At 35.3% G+C, this 25806-nt stretch overlaps 1 protein-coding gene across 4 annotated transcripts in view; it reads right to left on the bottom strand.

The window, feature by feature from the left end:
- The window catches only part of SEC22A (SEC22 homolog A, vesicle trafficking protein), a 105343-nt gene that overhangs the window by 27426 nt on the left and 52111 nt on the right, over window positions 1–25806 (bottom strand). For all 4 annotated transcript variants that reach the window (XM_060099956.1, XM_060099953.1, XM_060099954.1 and 1 more), the window contains exons 3-4: window positions 23218–23381; window positions 21867–22061 (exon numbers count right to left, since the gene is read on the bottom strand). In XM_060099956.1, the coding sequence (XP_059955939.1) occupies window positions 21867–22061; window positions 23218–23381 (359 nt within the window). The remainder of the gene's footprint in view (window positions 1–21866; window positions 22062–23217; window positions 23382–25806) is intronic.

Here is a 25806-nt window from a genome sequence, read left to right as displayed (position 1 = left end):
TTTTTTTTTTTTTACATCTTTATTGGAGTATAATTGCTTTACAATGGTGTGTTAGTTTCTGCTTTATAACAAAGTGAGTCAGTTATACATATACATATGTTCCCATATCTCTTCCCTCTTGCGTCTCCCTCCCTCCCACCCTCCCTATCCCACCCCTCTAGGTGGTCACAAAGCACCGAGCTGATCTCCCTGTGCTATGCGGCTGCTTCCCACTAGCTATCTATTTTACGTTTGGTAGTGTATATATGTCCATGCCACTCTCTCGCTTTGTCACAGCTTACCCTTCCCCCTCCCCATATCCTCAAGTCCATTCTCTAGTAGGTCTGTGTCTTTATTCCTGTCTTACCCCTAGGTTCTTCATGACATTTTTTTTTCTTAAATTCCATATATATGTGTCAGCATACGGTATTTGTCTTTCTCTTTCTGACTTACTTTACTCTGTATGACAGACTCTAGGTGGCCATTCTTGAACAGAAGAATATTACCATTTTAATGTGTTGATCAATACCTATTTAAAAAATAAATAATATGTCTATACAAATTAAATATTTACTCAGTTGCTAACACTTGCCTCTTGCCCTTGGAGCACTCTCTTTATAATGATAGTATACCATTTATAAATTAATTATTTCAAGTGACCAGAAATATTTTTAAAGACATGAAAGCAAATGACAAGCCTCCTTTAACAAGGACAAGGCACACATTATGCTGAAGGATAGGCTGGAGAAGCGCCAAATCACCGTGAGAAAGGAAATCCTCAAGTGGAGATTCCCCCACTCCCACTCTACCCCCTTCCTAAGACCCGTGGGAATGCTTACTAAGAAAAAACTCCATCTGCACAGAATGTGAGGGTGACACTTTCTCATTTTAACAAATTGAACAAGATATTTAATCACATTTTAATGTATTGTTATATGATATTCTTTATTTCATAAAACAGATTTTATATCAATTGTTATCCACAAATGCTTACTTCACACCTCAATCTGGCACCATGATAGGTACAGAGCAGATTTGGAACAGTAAGAAATGAAGAAATAAGAGGCGATGTAGAAAAAAATAATTTTGTTGAATTCAAAAGAGTGTCACCTGGTCAGTTTTTGTTTTGTTTTGCTATTATTGTCTTCTGCTACAATGCTTTTTCTTTAATTAGTCTCCTTGAGCCCAATAATTGCATTTTCATGACAAAATTAAAATTTTTATGTACCAACGATTAATGGAGAGTTTACAAAAATTCCTAAAGAAATAAGAGTAAATCCTTTGGAACAAAAGGGCTATTGGTTATAGTGAATTAATATATTTATTAAGCAAATACTTTTTGTTATGATTCTGTGTAAGATGCTGTGTTTTAGAGGATAAAAGAAATGAATTACACAATCTGCCTTCATGGCACTTCTAGTCTTTTAAAGGGAAATGGACTGATAAGCACATGAAAGTAATAAGTATTCTAAACTAAAAGAGTTAAAGAATTCTGAAAAGGGAAGATAACTAGGGGAAAGGTGGTGACACAAGACTGGTAAGAGAACCAAGGGAGATCTTTAAAGATGGTTAAAATTTAGACAGGTACAAATGGGAAGAACTGCATTCCATGCAGAGAAAAGAATATGAGGAGCCTGGAGATGGACATGGGAGAAGCAAATAATAACAGCATCAACAAAAACTATTGCTGCTACTCCTTCTACTAATCCTTCTAAAGGTGGCTGCTTTCAATGTGCCAGGCACCAACTGCTTTATATACATAATCTCATTTTATCCTTCCAAGAACCCAATGCAGTAGGCAGTATAGTTATCCTAGTTTTTTCAGACAGGAGACTAAGGTTTAGGGAAATTGAGAAATGTGCCCAAATTGGGTAAAGGAACTGGGATTTAAATCTAGGTAGCCTGACTCTAGAACTCATGCTCTTAACCACTTTGCTATTGGGCATTGCTACTGGTTTTGTTTTGCTCAAAAAGATGTTTATAAGAGTAGGAAGAAATAAGGTCAGAAAGGGAGGCTGAAGCAAATTAACAGTCTGAAACACTAGGCTAAAAATTATGGGCAAATTAGACAATGGGGAAACACCAAAGAGCAAGAGATTGATGATTAAAGCTGTGCTTAAAGAATATTAATCTGTTAATGGGTTGTAAAGAGATTAAAAGTAGGGAGAGATAAATAATATTTTTTTAGTGCCTTCTCACTAGGTATACACTATCCCATTTATCCTTCAAAACAGAGTACTTCATGAGGTTAAGAATGACTAACTTCTCTGTGTCTGAATCTTCTCATCTATAAATTGAGCTTAAATAATTTGCTCTAAGCCAGACAGCTAGTAAGTGCCATCTTCACAATTAGCACTTGGGTCTGAAAAGCCCATGCTCTTTCTACAATTTTGTATTAGGAAATTCATGAGAGAGTCACTGCAAAAGACTTACTGAAATGAGGACCTAAATTAGGATAGTGACAGTAGAAGTGGAGAAGAAGAAAGAGGGGAGAGAGATCACAGAGGCTAAAACTATTAGGCTTGGCAACTAACTAGATGTGGGAAACAAATGAGAAAAAATCAAGGAAAATGCCAAGGTTTGAAGTGTGGGTGATTGGAAAGATAAGGGTGCTATTAACAGACCCAGTGGAAGAAACTCAGGTTTGATCAAGTATGGAGACATTTTAAACATATCAAACTTGAAGTGATGGTGAGGCATGTTTAATAAGCAACTGAAGAATGTAAAAGCAGTGAGCTGGAGAAACAGATGAGGTCTGCATATGATGGGATGGGTTCGGATGAGATTACCAATGAAAGAAGTGGGCCAAGGGCAAATCCTTGGTAAACACTACCTTTACAGGGAGGAAGAGGAGGCAGGGAAGACAGATGTAGAACAACCAGAAGAGGAAAGAGCCACAGAAGCCTAGGATGGGGAGACCATCAAGAAGAAAGACATGGCTTACAAAGCCTGTAGACAGGCCAAAGACAATCTGAACTGAAAAAGAAAAAAAAAAAAAAAAGATTAGATTTATTGACTAAGAGATGGTTTCGACCCTTCATAAAATAGTTTCAGAAGAGTGGCTGAAGGCAAAATTCAGACAGCAAAAGGTTAAATAACTGGTGAAGGTAAGAGATAGAAGCAGTAAGTGAACACTTCTGCAGTTACGGGAGAGGAAAACAGGATGACAACTTGACAGATACAATAGGATTGAAAAATAGTTATTTTTCCCCTGTAATGGTGTGGAGGAGGGAGATTTTAATACATTTATAGGTGTAACAACAAAATTCAGTGAAGATGAAATAGAAGAATCAAGAGAAAGGGAAAATAATTGGTGAAACAGAGTACCAGAACAGTGAGAATGAGGATTCAAAAAGATGGTACCATTCTAACCCTCAAACCTCATCCTAATAACAGTGTCTATGCTCTGAGTCAAAGATAAAGTTCAGAAGGTGCAGTTATTCAGTGATGCCCAAAATATCTGGAGAAAAAGGTTTTCGAACATTAGAGACAGATTTCAAGTCAGTTCTATCTAAATGAACATAATTTATTACTATATTATGACTAAATGGACTAATTGTATGGTACAAAAACACACTATTCTTTTCACTATGAGGCCCTTTCTTATCATCACCACCTGTCAAAACCTGCATGTCCTTCAAGGCTCCAAGGTCTAAAAGTATTACTTCCTTTTTATCTCTTTTAGAGCATGTATTGCATTCTACCTTGTATTTTACTTATTGACTTTTAGTTGCTTTTCCCATCTTGAAAGCAGATAATGTGCTTATTATCTTTATAAAATGCCCTATAATACTTAGTATAATACTTTGGAGAAAATTAAGCAATAAATACTTGTTAGATTGTGAGGGGTGTGTGTGTGTGTGTAAGAGAAAGAGATTGGGAAATCTACTTGCTTTGTGGGGTACCAGCCAAATACAGCAGCATTTGCAGGCAATTGACAAATTGTCTAGAAAATTATATAGATTGAAAAAAAGACTGATTAACCAAGTATTTATCTTAAAAATAGAGGTGTCAAAGAAACTGAGAAAAGTGTATTAAGTTTAGGGTTTCAGGAAGTGTTTTTTTTAAATTTAAAGGATATAAAATTTAAAAGAATAACAACATTAAATGTTGATGAGGATACAGGGCAATCAAAACTCTCATACGTTGCTTGTGGGAATGTAAAATGGCACAACTATTTCAAAAAACTGGCAGTTTCATAAAGAGTTAAACATGCACTGAACCCCTGACCTAGCAATTCCACTCCTAATACTTACTCAAGAGAAATGAAAACATATGTCAACAAAAGATGAATGTTTATAACAGGTTTATTTACAATAACCAAAAACTGGAAACAAGCTAATGTCCAATGTTTATCCACTCTGGATAAACAAATTGTAGTATGTTCACACAGTGACTACTACTCAGCAATAAAGAGCAACAAACTATAGAGACAAGCAACATATACATATGATGTGTTGAGCAAAAGCAGCGGAACACAAGAATTACATGATATAATCTTGTTTATATCAGGTTCTAGAACAAATAAAACTAATTTAAAGTAAAAAAATCTGAACATTGGTTGTCTGGAGTGGGGCAGAGACTGACTGGGAAGGGACACAAAGGAACTTTTGGGGAGATGGAAATGGTCTACCCTGTGATAGGGGAATGTACTAATCATGGTTTTTTACTCTGTATTTTTGGTACTTTGACATCTTGGGGCCTTGCTGACATCAGAGGACTGCCCGTCCCAGGACTATCTAATTCCTAGAGATAGCAAACAACTCGCCTGCAAGAGTGCCTTTCATAAGCAAACCTCTAATCTGAAGCCGACACTCCTAACTATCTGCTCTATGGGGTTCTCACACTCAGGGCCACTATTCCCCTGCCCAAATCACAGCACGGTCAGGTATCAGATAAAGACCCCTATGTCCCACAGCTCACTAAAAGTATTCAAACTAGCGAATCCTAAACCTGCTTACTCTGCCTCTCCAGTTCCTTCCTGGGGAAATCACACTAAAGGCTCTTGCCCACATTTCCCTCCTGCTCCTTTGCCTCCTGACCCTCACTGACACTTCCCCATGTGGCTGCTGGTGCTGTACTCCCTTCTCTTGGGATCCATGAGAACTATCTTTTCAACAGCTGTTGCCTCCTAATCTGTTGGCCTTGTCATACTTGAATAACAGTAAAATCTACATTTTGAAACAGGGTGTGGTTTATATAACTGTATCCATTTGTTGAAACCATATAGCAAATATTTATACATTTCAATATGTGCAAATTTCCCTTAAAAAAGAAAGAACTGTGGGAGGTACAAACTATTGGGTGTAAGACAGGCTCAGTGATGTATTATACAACATGGGAAATATAGCCAATATTTTGTAATAACTGCAAATGGAAAGTAACTTTTATAAATTGTATAAAAAATTAATTAAAAAAGAAAAATAGAAAGAACTGTAGAAATTATCAAGTAGGTAAGTGGGGAGGGAAAGGAGGTATAGATGAAACAAGAATGTCAAAATGTTGATATAGTTATTATAGTTGGGTGATGTGTTAGTTATAATATTCTATTTACTTGATATATGTTTAAATTTTTCTAAAATAAAATGTTTAAAAAAGAAAACAAGTAAAAGAGGACATAGTATTTAACATACTGACCCCAGCAGAACATCTGTAGACTTCAGAAAATAATAATATGGTAAAAAAATATATATATATGCCTGACTGTGGAGAGACAGGTCACAAGGTTAGGAAGAGGAAAAAAAAAAAAGTTAAGAAATACAAGAAAAAAGAAATCAAAAGTAAGATATTGTAAAGAGAAAAAGGTCTGCAAAATAAGGTTTATCAAATACCTATTAACTCGATTCCAAAATAAAGTAAATTTATTTAGGAAATAAAATTGTAAAACAGGAAAGTATATTTAAATTGGAAGACTACAGAAAATATTAAGCAGGCCTGGTCTGAATTAAAAACAAATTTAAAGTTAATATTAAAATAATTTCTAATTGTGAATTACTTTAAAAACTTCTCTTCCTTTAGACTTTTCTCTCTTTCTCTTTCTTAAAACCATAACAACTCCCAAATTCTCCCCATTTTTCAAGTATCTCGTATTTGGTTATCCAAGCTACCACTGCAGTCTACAGGTCAGAGTGGAGACTTACGGAAGTCAAGTAATACAAGGAGTTTCTAGTAGAGTCTGCCTCCTAGTAGGTCAAGTTGGACCCCTACCTTAAATTAAGGTAATTCTCCTGGATCCTGAGTGTGTATGGTAATGGACATATATCCTTAGCAACTGCCAAGCCTATGGAATTAAAAATATTTGAGAAGGAAAGGCCAATGGAAGTCTTGGAGCTCCCCCAACCCAAATATCATAAAAATATTAATCTCCAGGGTAAGTGCAGAGATCAGTGCCACCATCCAAGGCTTGTTTAAAAAGACGCATGTATGGCGATTCCTATTACACTCCTTTTTAACTCTCTAGTTTGTCTCCAAAATGGGTGCATCTTAGAGGATGACAAAAGATTACTGTAGGTTCCAATTGCACATGCTTTTCCAGATGTGGTCTCCATGCGGAACAAATCAATTAATCCCCTGGCACATAGGTACTAATTTTTGAACACTTTTTTTTCCTCTATCCTAATAAACAGAGAAAATCAGAAGCATTTTGCTTTTACTTAGTAGAGATATCAGTATATTTATGATATTGCCACCAGGTTATATCAACTATGTACCACTGATTAGTCGATAGCAGGGGTTGCCAGACCTGACCCATAGGCCAAATCCAGCTTAGCACAAATTTTTGTAAATAAAGTTTTACTGCAACACAGCTCCACCTATTCTTTTCCATACTGTATATGGTTGTTTTCATACTACACCAGCAGAGTTGAGTAGTTGAAAGACAGACCATATGGCCTGTAAAACCTTTACTACCTGGCCTTTTACAGAAAAAGTTTGCTAACTCTTGGCTTACAAAGGACCTAACATCTTAACACCTCATAGGACATTATATTAATCTACTTTACTGATGACCTCATGCTGATAGTACCTGAAGAACAGACAGTATATGCCTTAGATTAAATACCTTGGGATGACATGTATATGCCAGAGGGTAAAAAATAATCACAGAGCTTCCCTGGTGGCCCAGTGGTTGAGAGTCCGCCTGCCGATTCAGGGGACATGGGTTCGTTCCTCAGTCCAGGAAGATCCCACATGCCGTGGGACAGCTAGGCCCGTGAGCCATGGCCGCTGAGCCTGCGCGTCCAGAGCCTGTGCTCCACAACGGGAGAGGCAACAACAGTGAGAGGCCCACGTACCGCAAAAAAAAAAAAAAAAAAATCACAAAATTAGAAAAGTCTACAACCTCAGTCAAGTTTCAGGTAGTTAAAGATCTAGAGTACACTGAAAGTAAAGATCAAGTTGCACCTTTCAACCCATACCACTAAGAAAACATATACTTCTAGAAACATATGCCTTTCTAGATTTAGTACGACACTCCAACTTGTTTACTACATGACAATAGTTGAGGAGGGCCCAGAGCAACAGAAGGATCCAGACTTCAACACAGGACATTCTGCCACTCAGCGCTTAGGACCCATGGATCCAGTGGTGCTCAAAGTATCTGTGGAAAATAGGGATGATGTTTTGAGCCTGTTGCAAACCTGGAAAGAAGAATCATAAAAGAGGCTCCAGGTATTCTGAAGCAATGACACGGCCCTTAGGCAAAACCTATTTTCATTTTGAGAACTAATTCTTGGCTTTCTTGTTAGCCATGGCAGAACCTAGTGGCCCTACCACAAAATATTAGATATATACTATAAAACCCAAAGCAACCACAAAAACAAACAAATGAAATAAGGAGGTAAAGTAAGCCAACAAAGAACAGAAAACAGATCAAAAGTAACCAATACAAAAAGAGGCAGGAAAAGAGAAAAGTGATCAAAACCAGAAAGGACAAAAAGAAAACAAATAGCCAAGATGGTGGGTTTCAACCCAACCATATCAATAATCACATTAAATATAAATGATCTAAACACCTAAATAAAATGGCAGATATTGTCAAATTGGATTTTTTTTTCAAAAGACCCAACTACCTGATACCTAAAAGAAACCTCTTTAAATATAAAGACACAACAGTCTCCCAAGGCAACAGAAATAAAAGCAAAAGTAAACAAATGGGACCTAACCAAACTTACAAGCTTTTGTACAGCAAAGGAAACCATAAGTGAAACAAACAGACAACCTATGGACTGGGAGAAAATATTTGCAAATGATGCGACCAACAAAGGCTTAATTTCCAAAATATACAAACAGCTCATACAACTGAATAACAAAAAACAAACAACCCAATCAAAAAATGGACAGAAGACCTAAATAGACATTTCTCCAAAGAGACATACAGATGGTCAACAGGCACATAAAAAGATGCTCAACATCGCTAATTATTAGAGAAATGAAAATCAAAACTACAATGACGAACCACCTCACACGGGTCCGGATGGCCATCATTAAAAAGTCTACAAGTAACAAATGCTGGAAAGGGTATGGAGAAAAGGGAACCCTCCTGTTGGTGGGAATGTAAATTGGTGCAGTATGCACCAATGTAAATTGGAGAACAGTATGGAGGTTCCTCAGAAAACTAAAAATAGAGTTGCCATATGATCCAGCAATCCCACTCCTGGGCATATATCCGGACAAAACTATAATTTGAAAAGACACATGCACCCCAACATTCACTGCAGCACTATTTACAATAGCCAAGACATGGAAGCAACTTAAATACCCACTGACAGATGAAAGGATAAAGATGATGTGGTACATATATACAGTGGAATACTCAGTTTTAAAATGAATGAAATAATGCCATTTACAGCAATTATCATACTAAGTGAAGTAAGTCAGAAAGAGAAAGACAAATACCGTATGATATCACTTATATGTGGATTATAAAATATGACACAAATGAACATATCTATGAAACAGAAACAGACCCACAGACATAGAGAACAGACTTGTGGTAGCCAAGGTGGAAGGAGGGTGGGGGAGGGATGGACTGGAAGTTTGGGATTAGTAGATGCAAACTATTATACATAGAATGGATGAACAACAAGGTCCTACTGTATAGCACAGGGAAGTATATTCAATATCCTGTGATAAACCTTAATGGAAAAGAATATGAAAAACAATGTGTGTGTGTGTGTGTGTGTGTATATATATATATATATAACTCAATCACTTTGCTGTACAGTAGAAATTAACATAACATTGTAAATCAACTATACTTCAATAGAATAAATTTAAAAAATATATATAAAGCACAAAAATGGTAAAAGAAAGATGGTAAAGACATACCATTCCAACATTAATTTAAAAAAAGAAGATACCATGGCTATATTAATAAAGTAGACTGCAGAGCTAAGAATGCTACTAGGTATGAAGAAAGTAATTTCAAAGTGACAAAGGTGTGCATGCACCAAGAGAACAAAACAATACTAAATATTTAACAAGATTTAAAATATACAAAATGAAAACAACAGACCTAAAAGTAGAAAAATATAAATTCACAAATATAGTCAGAAATTTCAACACCCCTTTCTCAATAATTAATGAAGTAGACAGAAAAATCAGAAAGATATAAAAGACTTGAACATCATCAACCAACCTGGTCTAAATGATATTAATCACTGATATTATACTGGGTGATCAGCTACCCAATAACAGTAGAATACACATTCTTTTCAAACGAACACAGAAAAATGACTAAGACAGACTAAACTCTGAGGGAAGAGAACAAGTCTCAATAAATGTAAAAGGATTAAAATCATACAAACTTTGGTATCTGGCTACAATGAAACTAAATTTGAAATCAGCTAACAGAAAGACATCTGGAAAATCTCTAAATATTTAAAGCTGTGTAACACATTCCTAACAAATCCACGGATAGCAAAAGAAATCAAAAGGGAAATTAAAAAGCATTCTGAAAGTGAAAATACAATTCATTTAAATGTATGAAATCTAGCTAAAACAATATTTAGAGGGAAATACATACTACTAAATGCCTGTATTAGAAAAGAAAGTTCTGAAATAAATGACCTCAACTTCTACCTTCATAACCTAGAAAAAGAAAAGCAAACTAAACCCAAAGAAGCAAAAGACAGGAAGTAATAAACATCAGAACATAAATCATGAAACAGAAAACAAAAACAATAAAATGTCAAAGAAAGCAAAAGCTGGTTCTTTAAGAAAATCAATAAAAATTATAAACTCTAGTAAGACTGATGCCAAACTTTATGCCAAACAATTCAATAACTTAGGTGAAACAGACAGAATCCTTAAAAGAAACAAACTACTAAAACTCAATCAAGAAGAAACAGATAACTTGAATAACCCTACATTCACCAAAGAAACTGATTTGTGGTTAAAAACCTTATCACAAAGAAAACCAGAAGCTCGAAAGGCTTCACTTACTAAACACCTAAAGAAGAAATAAAAATTCTACAGAAAGGTTTCTCAGATTTTGAAGTAGAGGGAATACTTCCCAATTTGTTCTACGAGTCCAGTTTTTTCCTGATAGCAAAACCAGACAAAAAACATCACAAAAGAGGAAAACTACAAACCAATTCCCTCATGAATACAGATACAATATCTTAACAAAATTTCAGCAAATTGGATCTGACGATATATAAACAGGATAATACATCATGACCCAGTGGGGTTTATCACAGAACTGCAAGGTTTATTTAACATTTGAAAAGCTAACAATGTAATTTACCACATAAAGACTTTAAAAAGAAAAATCATACAATCATCTCAATAAATGCAGACAAAAAACATGCTGACAAAGCATTTGACAGAATTCAACTTCGGTTCCTGATAAAAACCTAATTCATCAAACTGGGAATATAATGGAATTTTCTCAACCTGGTAAAAAGGCATCAATATAAACCCTAAGTTAACATCATATTATGTTTAACTCTTTAAGACTGAGCTTTCCCTGGTAACATCAAAATCAGGAACAATGCAAGAATATCCATCCTTGCTACTGCATTCTTTCAGGATATTTTTGTTAGGCACAGAATTCTACATTTGCAGTTATTTTCTTTTGTCCTTTAGAACATATCATTGTCTTCTGGCTTCCATGGTTCCTGAGACCATGTGTGTGTGCACGCACATGCATATGTGTTCCTAATAGTTTGCATTCACAGTCTAGTCTCTTCAGGAGCCTGGTTATTTATAATTGTTTGCCATTCTATTTTCAAAATCTTGTTGTAGACATAATTTGAAGCTTGTGAGACTATTTCTTCCAGGAAATTTATTTGTTTGCTTCTGCCAGGATCTCTGGAACAAAGCACTGTGTAATCAGCTCAACCCAATTTTAGAGACCAATATGATTCAAAACTAAGCTGTAGTCCCGGTAAAAGCCTGTCTACTTCATATTCCTGTCTACCCATACTCCTAGAGTGCAAACATGCAAAATCGTAACCCAAAGCTGAAGGGTTGCTCATGAGGTTCACCACTTTGGTGGGCTCTGCTCTAATCCCTGTCTCCCAAGTCTTGAGAGGCCGTCAGCAGTTCCCTTCAGAACTGGTAAAAGCCCCCAAAGGAAAAGTAGCTCCAAACATTGGGCTCACCTCCCTGAGCCTCCATTCTCCCCTGTATCCTAGTAATTCTTAGTAATCTTGTTGGATCTCCAAAGACTTCAGGAAGATTATATTTTAGATTAATTCTATATTTTATTAGACCTATATATTCTATATAATATATACATTCCATTTAGCTTTTCTACATGTATTTAGCGAGACTGTTGGTCTGAATTACCTATTCCATCATTACTGGAAGTCTTCAAAGTAATAACCCCTTCATTTATTACTGATTTTAAAAACTGAAATATAATCCAAATACAATAAAATTCACCCTTTTAAAGTGTACAATTCAGAAGTTTTTAGTATATTCACAGACTTGTACAATCAACATCTAATTCCATAACATTTTTATCACCTTAAAAAGAAACCTCATAACCATTAATAGTTATCACTGCCTATTTCCCTCCAGCTCCCATCAACTGCTAATATACTTTCTGTCTCTATGGATTTGCCTATTCTGGACATTTTGTATAAATGAATTATAATTATGTGACCTTTTGTATCTGGCTTCTTTCACTTTTCATGTTTTTAATTTCACCCATATTGTACCATGTATCAATACTTCATTCCTTTTTTACTGCTTAGTAATATTTCATTGCTTGAATATGTCGTATTTTGTTTATCCATTCATCAGTTGATGTACATTTGGGTTATTTCCACTTTTTAGCTGCTATGAATATTTGTGTACCCATTTTTGTTTAGACATACATTTTCAATTTCTGGGGTATGTACCCATAAGTAGAATTGCTGGGTCATATGGTAACACTATGTTTACCCTTTTGAGAACTTCCAAACTGTTTTCCAAAGCAGCTGCACCACTTTACAACCCCATCAACAACGTAAGAAGGTTCCAATTTCTCCACATCCTTGCCCACGCTTGTTATTGACTGTCTTTTTTATTATAGTCATCCCAGCGGGTGTGAAGTGGTATCTCCTTATCACTTTGCTTTGCATTTTACTAATGACCAATAATGTTCAGCATCTTTTCATGTGCTAGTTGCACATTTTCTTTGTAGAAATGTGTATTCAAATTCTTTTCTCATTTTAATATTGAATTGTTGTATTGTTACTTGAGTTATGTTACTTGTATATTCTGGACACAAGAGCCTTAGAAGATATATGATTTGCAAATATTTTCTCCATGTCTGTGAATTCTCTTTTCAAATTCTTGAGTGTCTTTTGAAGAACAAAATTTCTAATTTTGATGAGGTCTATCTTGTCTATTTTTTCTTTTTTCATTGTGTTTTTGGTGTCAAATCTAAAAAAAAAAAAATTGCCTAATACAAAATCACAAAGATTTACACCTAAGTTTTCTCCTAAGAATCTTATAGTTTTAGCTGTTAAATTTAGATCTTCGATTCGTTCTGAATTAGTTTTAACACATTTTGTAAAGTAGGGGTCTAACTTCATTCTTTTGCACGTAGATATCCACTTGTCCCAGCATCATTTGTTGAAAAGACTATTCTTCCACCATTGTCTTGGCATTCTTCTTAAAAATGAATTGACCATAATGTAAGGCTTTCTTTCTGTATTCTCAGCTCTATTCTGTTGATCTATATGTCTATCCTTACACCAGAACTACATAGTCTTGATTATCTAGCCTGGTAGCAAGTTTGGAAGTGTGAGTCCTCCAACTTTGTTCTTTTTCAAGATTATTTTGACTATTCTTGGCTCCTTGCATTTCCATATGATTTTAGGATCAGCTTGTCAATTTCTGCACAAAAAAATAGCGCTGGACTTTTCACAGAGTTTCATTGTATCTGTGTATCAATTTAGGAGTATAGCTATCATAATAATACTGTCTTCTAATCCATGAACACAGGACTACTTTACTTTCCATTAATTTAGGTCTTCTTTAATTTGTTCCTATGTTTTGTAGTTTTCAGTGTATGAGATTTTCTTTCTTTCTTTTTAGTTGCAAACAACAGAAAGCATAATCTGTCTTGTTTTGGCCAGTAGTTGCTAGGATTTTCTTAATTTTCAGATCATCCATTGATAGTAGTTAGAATACGACTGATTTTTATATTTTGATCTTGTATCCTACAATCTTACTGGATGCATTAGTTTAATAGTGTTTTAGTTGATTCTTTAGGATTTTTTATATACAAGACCATATCATATGTGAACAGAGCTATTTTCTTTCTCCCTTTGCAATCCAGATGACTTTTTTTCTTTTCCTTGCTTAACTGCACTGTCTAGAACCTCCAGTACAGTGCTGAATAGAAGTAGTGAAAGCAGACATCCTTGTCTTACAGGAGAACATCTGGTCTTTCGTCATTAAGTATGAGGTTAGCTGTGGGTTTTCATGGATACTTTTCATCAAGTTGAGAAAGTTCCTTTCTATTCCTAGTTTGTTGAGTGTTTTTATCATGAAAGGCTGCTGAATTGGCCAAATGTTTTTTCTTCATCTATTGAAATGATCATGTGGTTTTTATTTTTTACTTTATTGATATCATGTATTACAATAATTGGTTTTCAGAAGTTAAACCAATCTTGCAGCACTGGAATAAATCCCACTTGGTCGTGGTGTACAATGGTTTTTATATGCTGCTGTATTTGGTTTGCTAGTACTATATTGAGGATTTTGGTATCTGTGTTCATAAAAGATATTGGTCTGTAGTTTTCTTTTCTTGTGATGTGTTAATCTGGTTTGGGTATTAGAATAATACTGGCCTCATAAAATGAGGTGAAAAGTATTCCCTCTCTTCTATTTTTTGGAACATTCTGTAAAGAATTGGTTAACTCTTTAACTGTTTGATAAAATTCACCAGTAGAACCACTTGGGTCTGGAATTTGTGAATAGTTTTTTATTACTAATTTAATCTCTATTCTTGTTATAGGTCTATTAAGATTACCTATTTCTTCTTGAGTCAGTTTCTGTAGTTTGCATATTTCTAAGAATTTGTCCATTTCATCAAAGTTGCCTAACTCATTTGCATACAGTTTTTCATAGTTTTCCTTTAAAATCCTTTATTCTGTAAGGTCAGTAGAAATGGCCCCTCTTTCATGTCTGTATCTAGTAAATTTCTTTTTCCTGGTCAGTCTAACTAAAGGTTTGTCAATTTTGTTAACCTTTTCAAAGAACCAGCTTTTGATTTCATTGATTTTTCTCTATTGTTTTTTTTTTTTTTTTTTGCAGTATGCGGGCCTCTCACTGCTGTGGCCTCCCCCGTTGCGGAGCACAGGCTCCGGACGCGCAGGCTCCGGACGCGCAGGCTCAGCGGCCATGGCCCACGGGCCCAGCTGCTCCGCGGCATATGGGATCCTCCCAGACCGGGGCACGAACCCGTATCCCCTGCATCGGCAGGCGGACTCTCAACCACTTGCGCCACCAGGGAGGCCCTCTATTGTTTTTGTTTCCTATTTCATTTTCGTTTATTTCTGCTTCAACTTTTACTATGCCCTTCTTTTTGATTGCTTTAGGTTTAATTTGCTTTTCTTTTTCCAGTGTCTTTAGGTGGAAGGTTAAGTTATTCATTTGAGATCTTTCTTAATATTGATATTTACAGCTAAAAATTTTCTTCTAAGCGCAGCTTGAGCTGCATCTCATAAGTTTTGGTATGATGTGTCTTCATCTTCACTCATCTCAAAGTCTAAATTCCCCTTCTGATTTCTGTTTTTTTTAATGTGATGGATATTTTATTTCATTTTTTATATTATTTATTTAGTTTTGGCTGTGTTGGGTCTTTGTTGCTGTGTGCATGCTTTCTCTAATTTTGGTGAGCGGGGGCTACTCTTCATGGCGGTGTGCGGGCTTCTCATTGCAGTGGCTTCTCTTGTTGCAGAGCACAGGCTCTAGGCATGTGGGCTTCAGTATTTGTGGCACACGGGTTCAGCCATTGTGACTCGTGGGCTCTAGAGTGCAGGCTCAGTAGTTGTGGCACACAGGCTTAGCTGCTCCACAGCATGTGGGATCTTCCCAGACCAGAGATTGAACCCATGTCCTCTGCATTGGCAGGCGGATTCTTAACCACTGCACCACCAGGGAAGTCCCCTGATTTCTTCTTTGAAGAAAAAGAAGTGTATTATTATAGGAGCATATATTTATTTAGGAGTGTATTGTTTAATTTCCACATATTTGTGAGGCTTCCCAATTTTTTTTCCTGTTAATTTCTAATTTCTTTTCATTGTGGATAAAGAACTTTGTGTTATTTCTATCCTGTTAAATTTATGAAGTGTTTTGTTTTAATGGTTTAGCATAAGGAGAATGCTCCATGTGTACTTGAGAAAAATGTATTTTCTAATAATGAATGGAGTGTTCTATTGATGTTTGTTAAATCTAGCTGGTTTATGGTGTTAAGTCTTCTATTTCCTTGTTTATCTTCTACCCATTTATACCCATTACTGAAAGTTAGGTATTTAAGTCTTCAACTATTACTGCTTAATTGCCCATTGTGCTCTTACTTCTGACAGGTTTTACTTCCTGTATTTTGGGGCTCTGTTGATAAATGCATATATATTTATAATTGTTATACCTTAATATATTGATTCTCTTATCATTATAAAATGTCCACTGTCTCTAGTAGGAATTTTTGTCTTAAAGTCCATTTTGTCTGATATCAAAATAGCCACTCAGGCTCTCTTTTGGTTGCTGTTTGCATTACATAACTTTTTTCTTCCTTTTACTTTCAATCTATCTGTATCTTTGTTTTTTTTTTAATCCACTTTTAAAATCTCTAACTTTTGACTAAAATGTTTCATCCATTCACATTTTTAAAATCCATTCACATATGATGTGATTTTTGAGACAGTAGATTTATATCTGCCATTCTTACTTATTTTGATATCTCTCATACCTTTTTGCTCTATTCCTCCTTTACTGCTATAATTGCAATAAGTGAATATTTCATACTGCAGTATTTTTCTTTAATGATTTTTCACTATTTTTGAGTTATTTGCTTAGTGGCTGCTCTAGGATTTACCATCTATCAATACATCTTAATTTATCAGAAACAGATTCAGATTTATACTAACTTAAGTAAGCTATAGACACATTACTCTTATATAGCTCTATTTCCTTTCTCCCATTTTTGTGGCATTGCTGAATATATATATGTGTGATATATATATATTACATTTATAAATATTATAAACCCTAAAATACATTGTTATAATTATTACTTTACATAATTTTATGTCTTTTAAAGAAACTAAGAGAAAAAAGAACAATTATATTTTTGTAGGTTTTGTTAATATGAATTCTTATCATTTCTGGCTTTCTTCATTTGTTCATTTGTGGAATCAAATTACTGTATGGAGTCATTTCTTTAACCCAATGCAACTTTTCTACCATCCACCTCCCTGTACTGTTGTTAGAGAATGTATTACATTTCTATATGTCACAGGCACCAAAATATACTATATACATTGCTTTTTTAAATTAATTTTCATTGGAATATAGTTGCTTTACAACGTTGTGTTAGTTTCTTGCTGTACAGAAAAGTGAATCAGTCATATGTATATATATATCCACTCTTTTTTAAGACATCCTTCCCATTTACGTCACCACAGAACATTCAGTAGAGTTCCCTGTGCTAAACAGTAGGTTCTCATTAGTTATCTATTTTATACATAGTAGTGTATATATGTCAGTCCCAATCTCCCAATTCATCCCACCCTCCTTCCCCCCTTGGTAACCATAAGTTTGTTCTCTACATCTGTGACTCTATTTCTGTTTTGCAAGTAAGTTCATTGCTACCATTTTTCTACATTCCACACATAAGCGATATCATACGATATTTTTTTTCTCTTTCTGACTTACTTCACTCTGTATGACAATCTCTAGGCCCATCCATGTCTCTGCAAATGGCACTATTTTGTTCCTTTTTATGGCTGAATAATATTCCACTGTATATATGTACCACATTCTTCTTTATCCATTCCTCTGTCGATGGACATTTAGGTTGTTTCCATGTCCTGGCTATTGTAAACAGTGCTGCAGTGAACATCGGGGTGCATGCATCCTTTCAAATTATGGTTTTCTCTGGATATATGCCCAGGAGTGGGATTGCTGGGTCATATGATAGCCCTATTTTTAGTTTTTTAAGGAACCTCCATACTGTTCTCCATAGTGGCTGTACCAATTTACAATCCCACCAACAGTGTAGGAGGGTTCCCTTTTCTCCACACCCTTTCCAGCATTTATTGTTCATAGAATTTTTGATGATGGCCATTTTGACTGGTGTGAGACAATACCTCACTGTAGTTTTGATTTGCATTTCTCTAATAATTAGTGATGTTGAGCATCTTTTCATTTGTTTGTTGACCATCTATATGTCTTCTTTGGAGATATGTCTATTTAGATATTCTGCCCATTTTTTGATTGGTTGGGTTTTTTTTTTTATACTGAGGTGCATGAGCTGTTTGTATATTTTGGAGATTGATCCCTTGTCACTTGCTTCATTTGCAAATATTTTCTCCCTTCTGAGGGTTGTCTTTTTGTCTTCTTTATGGTTTCCTTTGTTGTGCAAAAGCTTTAATTAGGTCTCATTTGTTTATTTTTGTCTTTATTTTCATTACTCTAGGCGGTAGATCGAAAAAGATATTGCTGTGACTTATGTCAGAGAGTGTTCTGCCTATATTTTCCTCTAAGAGTTTTTTATAGTATCCGGCCTTACATTTAGGTCTTTAATCCTTTTTTAGTTTATTTTTGTGTATGGTGTTAGGGAGTGTTCTAATTTCATTCTTTTACATGTAGTTTTCCAGTTTTCCCAGCACCACTTACTGAAGAGGCTGTCTTTTCTCCATTGTATATTCTTGCCTCCTATGTCATAGATTTGGTGGCCATAGATGCATAGGTTTATCTCTGGACTTTCTATCCTGTTCCATTGATCTATATTTCTGTTTTTGTGCCAGTACCATACTGTTTTGATTACTGTAGCTTTGTAGTATAGTCAAGTCAGGGAGCCTGATTCCTCCAGCTCTGTTCTTCTTTCTCAAGATTGCTTTAGCTATTCGGGGTCTTTTGTGCTTCCATACAAATTGTAAAATGTTTTCTTCTAATTCTGTGAAAAATGCAATTGGTAATTTGATAGAAATTGCACTGAATCTGTAGATTGCTTTGGGTAGTATAGTCACGTTCACAATATCGATGCTTCCAATCCAAGAACACGGTATGTTTCTCCATCTATTTGTGTCATCTTTGATTTCTTTCATCAGTATCTTATAGCTTTCTGAGTACAAGTGTTTTGCCTCCTTAGGTAGGTTTATTCCTAGGTATTTTATTCTTTTCGATGTGATGGTAAATGGGATTGTTTCCTTAATCTCTTTTGATCTTTCATTGTTATTGTTTATTAATTTTGTATCCTGCAACTTTACCAGATTCATTGATGAGCTCTAGCAGTTTTATATTAGCATTTTTAGGATTTTCTATGTATAGTATCATGTCATCTGCAAACAGTGACAGTTTTACTTCTTCTTTTCTGATTTTGATTCCTTTTATCTTCTTCTTCTCTGATAGCCATGGCCAGGACTTCCGAAACTACGTTGAATAAAAGTGGTGAGTGGATATCCTTGTCTTGTTCCTGATCTTAGAGGAAATGCTTTCAGTTTTTCACCACTGAGTATGATGTTAGCTGTAGGTCTGTTGAATGTGGCCTTTATTATGTTGAGGTAGGTTCCCTTTAAGCCCACTTTCTGGAGAGTTTTTATCATAAGTGAGTGTTGAACTTTGTCCAAAGCTTTTTCTGCATCTGTTGAGATGATATATATACACTGTTTTATATGATGCTTTTTAAATCACTTAGCAGAAGGAAGAAAATGCATTCTTCCCATCTTTTATAATTACCTTTACCATTGTTCTTTGATTTTTCTTTTTTTTTGGTATGGATTCAAATTATTGTCTACGTCTGGCTTTCAAATATGAAGAACTACTGTCAGTATTTTTTTAAGGTGAGTCTGCCAGCAACAAATTCTCTCATCTTCTGCTTATCTGCAAATATCTTTATTTTACCTTCATTTTTGAAAGATAGTTTTGCTGAATACAAGATTCTTGGTTGAGGTTTTTCTTCTTCCTTTGAGTATTTTGAACATGTTATCCCACCACCTTCTTGTCTCCATTGTTTCTGTTGAGAAGCCAGTTGTTAATTTTGTTGTGGTAAACCTTTTAAATGACAAGCTGTTTTTCTCTTGCTGCTTTAAAGATTTTCTCCTTGTCTTTGTCTTTCAGGATTTTTAGTATAATTCATCTATTTGTGGATCTCTTGCATGTATCCTGTTTGGAATTCTTTGAGCTTCCTGGAATAGATTAACATTTTTTGAGTAAGTGGAAACTTTTCAGCCATTACTTCTTCAAATACTTTTTCTGCTCCCCTCTTCTTCTTTCCTTCTGGTTCTCCCAACATGCATATGTTAGTGTGTTTAATAGTGCCCCATATTTTTCTGAAGTTCTGTTCATTTTTCTTCATCTTTCTCTCTGCTCTTTGACTTGCATAATCTCTCTCAATCTATCAAGTTTACTAACTCTTTCTTCTGCCAGTTCAAATCTACTGTTGAGCCCAACTAGTGAATTTTTTATTTCAGTTGTATTTTTCCAAGAGGTTTTTTTTTTGTTTGTTTGTTTGTTTTTTTTTTTTTTTGCGGCACGCAGGCCTCTCACTGTTGTGGTCTCTCCCATTGCGGAGCACAGGCTCCGGGTGCGCAGGCCCAGCGGCCATGGCTCATGGGCCCAGCTGCTCCACGGCATGTGGGATCTTCCCGGACCGGGGCACGAACCTGTGTCCCCTGCATCGGCAGGCGGACTCTCAACCACTGCGCCACCAGGGAAACCCTCAGTTGTATTTTTCAATTCCAGAATTTCCATTTGGCTTTCTTTATAATTTCTATCTTTTATTAATACTGCCTATTTAATGTGACATCACCATCATACCTTCCTTACTTCTTTAATCATGGTTTTCTTTAGCTCTTTTTTTTTTTTTCTTTTTTCTTTTTGCGGTATGTGGGCCTCTCACTGTTGTGGCCTCTCCCGTTGTGGAGCACAGGCTCCAGATGCGCAGGCCCAGCAGCCATGGCTCACGGGCCCAGCCGCTCCGCGGCATATGGGATCCTCCCAGACCGGGGCACGAACCCGTATCCCCTGCATCGGCAGGCGGACTCTTAACCACTTGCGCCACCAGGGAGGCCCTCTTTAGCTCTTTGAAGAAAATTATAATGGCTACTTTGAACACTTTGTTAAATCTGACATCAGATCACTCTCTCAGGCAGTTTCTATTGCCTGCCTTCCCCACCATACCCCGTCACCAGTGTATGAATTATACTTTCCTTTTCTTCTGCATGTCTTGTAATTTTTTTTAATTGGAAACTGGACATTTTAGATAACATATTTTAACAACTCTAAGTACTGATCCACCTCCTCTCCCCCAGGGTTTGTTACTGTTATTTGCTTGTTTACTTGTTTCCTGACTAGCTGGATCATTTTAGTGAAATCTGCTTCCCTTTTCTCCCATAATTTGTATGAATCAAACCAAATATGCAGTGTTCTGTTCAGCCTTAAATGCCACTTTTAAAGAATACCAATAAACAAAAGCATATAAAGAGGAAGTTTCCAGGATGAGGAGGGTTTCAAATTACCAAAGGCTAAGGAAACTGGGGATATTTTATATGAAGTCAATCAGACTAATAGACTAGAAAGGACACAGAGTTGCTGACATCAAAGTTCTGGTACAGCTGAAGTCAGGGAGGGAGAGGTCACAGAACCTAGACAAGTGTAGGCATTATAGGGAACAGATTTTAGCTCCAAATACAAGAAAGAATTTTTAAAATAAGCAATTCAACAACAGCATATGCTACCTTATAAAATAACAAGGGTTCCACTTTTAAGCAGAAATTTTCAACATGTCCCAACTGTTGAGAACTGTATTCCTTGTTTGGGAGGGGATGTCTGAATAGATGATCATATGTGCTGTGACAGTCAAGAACCCTAACCTTGAATGTAGTCATTTTTACATAATGCAAAGCACTTTACATGCCATAGGTATATATTACAAACAAATTATTATTCTTTTCTAGAAGAATGTGTACCAAGAAATCTTCTTGAATGTTTCCCTAGCAAAGAGTTCCTTTGAGATTGCTGTTTAAAAGCAATTGAGATTGCTGATTAGTCACATATCTGAGAGATGACTATATAAAACACTGGGAGAAATGATTACTTTGAACTTTTACATTCTCTCATGTACTTACTTTAAAGTTTTAGAATAAATTAATTCATTTTTAAGAGTTCCTCGGTTCTTAGAAAATATTTTTTTAATGAAGTAATTGAGATCCAGAACTCACCAGAAGAAATCTTACCAGCACCTTTATAGTCAACAGAAAATGCAGATGTGACTCCATTGGCTGACCCCAGTTCACCCATGGAAATTTGATAAGGGGGCCTCAGCTTGATTTCCATCTGCATGTCAGACAGATTTATCTTTGTTGAAAGAGACCTGGGATTATTATATCGCTGCTTGGTCCTCTGAATGAAGTTATCTATGTAAAATAAAAAATAAATTTCCTTGCAGTCATTTGTTAATTAAATCATTTGAAAGTGTGATGTTTATGGACAGTAAATTTTGCAATAAATGGTTTAATTTGCTATCCCAAACTGTTCAATCTGTCATGGAATGTCCTAATACTATTTGTGTTTATGGTTAATATATCATGGCATCATCAGTTTTTCTCACTAGAAATTATACTCTAGAAATTAATAACTATAAATTTACTAAGGATTTAATATTACATGACTGTGAGAATATTTCTACTATTATATCTGCTTCAAGGAATTACTTTGAGCTTCTACAAAAAAACCAAAAACAGCTCCCTTTAAATTTAAACCAGTCTTCATTTTTATAGGGATTCAGATCTCATAAAATATTAAGCCTGTCAGTATTTACCAGTTGTAATTACATTAAAACATACACTGTAAATTGCATGTTCATATAAATCTGTTTTATTTATTGCTTACACCATTAGAACAGATTTTTAAAGAATAAATTTAATGAAAACAAAAGACATTTCCTAAATTTCTTCCAATGTTATTTTCACTATTTACACCTTGAATTTACTTTTTTTTCCCTCTTCTACATCAGGAGTCAAGCAAACTAATGTCCATAGGCCAAATCTAGCCTGCTGATTTTTTTGTGTGTGAATAAAATGTTATTAGAATATAACTATACTCATTCATTTATGTATTGCCTATGGCTGTTTTCAAGCTATAATAGCAAGAGCTGAGTAGCTGTGACAGTGATCAAATGATCCTTAAAGCCTAAAATTTTGTACTATCTGGTCCTTTCCAACAAATGTTTGCCAACCTCTGTTCTACATTAAGCAGCCTAAAAATACTATCACATAAACACAAAACTCTGAACCTCTAGCTTATAAATTTCTCACTGAAAAATTATCCTCTGGAATTAATTCTTTGAACCAATCATCAGGATCCTCTACACAGCTCAAACAGAATTTTTTTAAGAGGCACCTAAATGAAGAAGTTGCCATAATTTATAGACCATTTGTCAAATTATTCTGTCAAAAGCAAGCTAGCAGAATTTTCTGAGTTTTCCCTCTGCCCCTCAGTATTAGATGAAAAATCATTTATGACTGAATGGAGACAGGATAATGAAAAAGAAAAAAAAAATCAGGCCCTTACCAAATTCAATGAAACAGTATGGTCTGACAGCAGTATTTGTCTTCATCATGTTATAAGTAGTAATGAACTCCTTCTGAAGCTCATCCAGGAAAGAGAAGGCCAGAACATTTGGGTAATTTTCAGTGCACAACATCATGTAGCTCACTCCCATAGAGCTAATAAAACTACAGTGTAAAAAACATTGGATTTAAAATTTCAAATTAAATCAAGGTAATTCGTTACTTCAGAAGACTGGCTCTATACACCATAAACTGCTGCTACAGAGGCAATGACGATATTAACATTTATTACATATTTCAGCAAAAAAAAAGGAACCAAAATATGATACTAGTTTCAGTTGTAATTTAAAAACAGTAGACAACAAATTGGAATGTATTCACTCTGCCGTATAGCAGAAACTAACATAACATTGTAAATCAACTATATTCCAATAAAACTTAATTTTTAAAAAAGTGAAACGTATCTATAGAGAGGGACACATATTTTGATTCTAACACTTCAGTTACTTATCACTTGGGGTAGAAATCAGGAAAGACTATTCAAACAGATAAGGGTAACAGTTTAACATTTCAACCCTTCAACCTAGTGGAACTTAACACTGTTTGAATCAAGAACTTTTTAGAGGTTCTGATGAAAGTTATGGACACTCTCCCCAGAAACAACCCAGAACTTGGCACACAATTTCAAGGTCAGGTGATTACTGACCTCCTAAAGTCATCCACTGACCCCAGCGTCAAATCCTCTACTCACATAATAATGAATTATGAATCATTAGGGGGAAAGAAGAGAATTTATGAGTTCATAACAACAAACAAAAGGGAAGAAAGGAAGACTCTTGTTCACAGCAGAATGCTGAGTGACACCTGGTAAATGTGGAAATAGTGTTAGAACTGGAAAAATCAGCGTTTTGCAACCCACAGAGCAAAAATTGGATCAAGCAAGTATAATCAATAGATGCTAAATCTAGGTGGATATTTTGGTGAGGAACAGGAAATTTTGCATGGCTTTAAAGTGTCTTCCCATGGATTGTTTATTGGCTGCAAGGGAATTCTACTGTATTTATTATACAGTAGAAACTAGACAACACCTTGACCAAGTACTTTAACATCTCTAATGAGGGGAAGATGGGTTTCCTGTGCCTCAGTAAGACATGTCAGCTACGTAGTATTCTGGCTAAGAATGCATAACCTGAATCTAACCATGAAGGAACACCAGAATAATCAACATTCTATTTTCTTTAAAGAGGGATGGAGGTGCTGTATTCTTTAAAAACCTCAATGTTGTAAACAAAGAAATAAAGGCTTTGGAAATGTTTCTGATCACAGGAGGCTAAAGAGACACAACTAAATGTAATACCTAACCCTAGTCTGGATCCTGTGCCAGAGAGGGGGAAAAATGCTGTAAAGGATATTCCTGGGTCAACTGACAAAACGGAAAACAGGCAGTACAGTAGTTTAGGTGAAAGTATGGTATCAATATTAAATTTAATAGACCTGATAACTGTACTATAGTTAAGTAAGAGAATATCCCTAATCTTAGAAAATACACTTCGAAGTAGTTAGGAATAAAGGGGCATGGTATTTGTAAGTTTCTCTCAAATGGTTCAGACAAAAATAAATCAGACAGATAGATAGGTAGACAGATAAAACAATAAAGCAAATGGGGCAAAATGTTAACAAAAGGTGAGTCTGGGAACAAGTATGATTTGTAATTTTCTTATTTGTACAACTTTTCTGAAAGTTTGAAAGTATTTCTAAATAACAAGTTAAAAATTAAAAACAAAAATGTTTAAATTAACCATCTTCTATTAAAAAAATTTTCTAAAATAAAGTATACACTCCCCTGTAACAAGCAGAGTATGGGACAAAAATTAACCCTTTTTAATGAGTCACTTAAACATTCTTTCATGGTACTATCAACATAGCTCTGATCTAGATCAAGGGGAGCAAACAGAGCATACAGGCTGTAACTCTCACTCCCATGCCAGACACTGCTAATCTATCAAAGCAATTTTTACTGCCAAACCCTGATCCATGTTGGAGTCCCCCTCTCCCTTCTTTTCTCTAATACTGTAGTAGCAGAATTTATTTATTATTTTTAATTTAACTTTTAAAATAAATATATTCACATGACTCAAATTTTAAAAGAATGAAAAATGAAAGGAAATACTATACTTGAAGTCTTATTTCCACCTCTGCTCACAGATAGCCAGTTCTCTGTCCCTCTAGCAACTCATGTTATTAATTTCGTATGTATCCTTCCAGTGAGAGTTTATGCATATGCAAGCAAATGTACATATATCTTTCTTTCTTAAAAGACCATCCAAGGCAGCCAAATGATGTGGGGTTCGCACCTATTAATCATCTATTATTAACGGTGTGGGATATACTACTAGTGAAATTGTGCTGATCTTATGCTTCTGGAATAACCTGGAATTCCTTTCTGAAGTTCCACTTAACACATAGTCATTTCACGCAATGTTTTTCAAACTGCAAGTTGTGACCCACTATCAGATCATAAAATTAGTTCAGTGAATTACACACAGCATTTTCTTAAAAATGGAAATAGAATATAACAGAAAATACCAGA

The sequence above is a fragment of the Mesoplodon densirostris genome, chromosome 5 (assembly GCF_025265405.1).
Source record: "Mesoplodon densirostris isolate mMesDen1 chromosome 5, mMesDen1 primary haplotype, whole genome shotgun sequence".
NCBI classification, from domain to species: Eukaryota; Metazoa; Chordata; class Mammalia; order Artiodactyla; family Ziphiidae; genus Mesoplodon; species Mesoplodon densirostris.
This window is presented reverse-complemented; position numbering and strand designations above follow the sequence as displayed.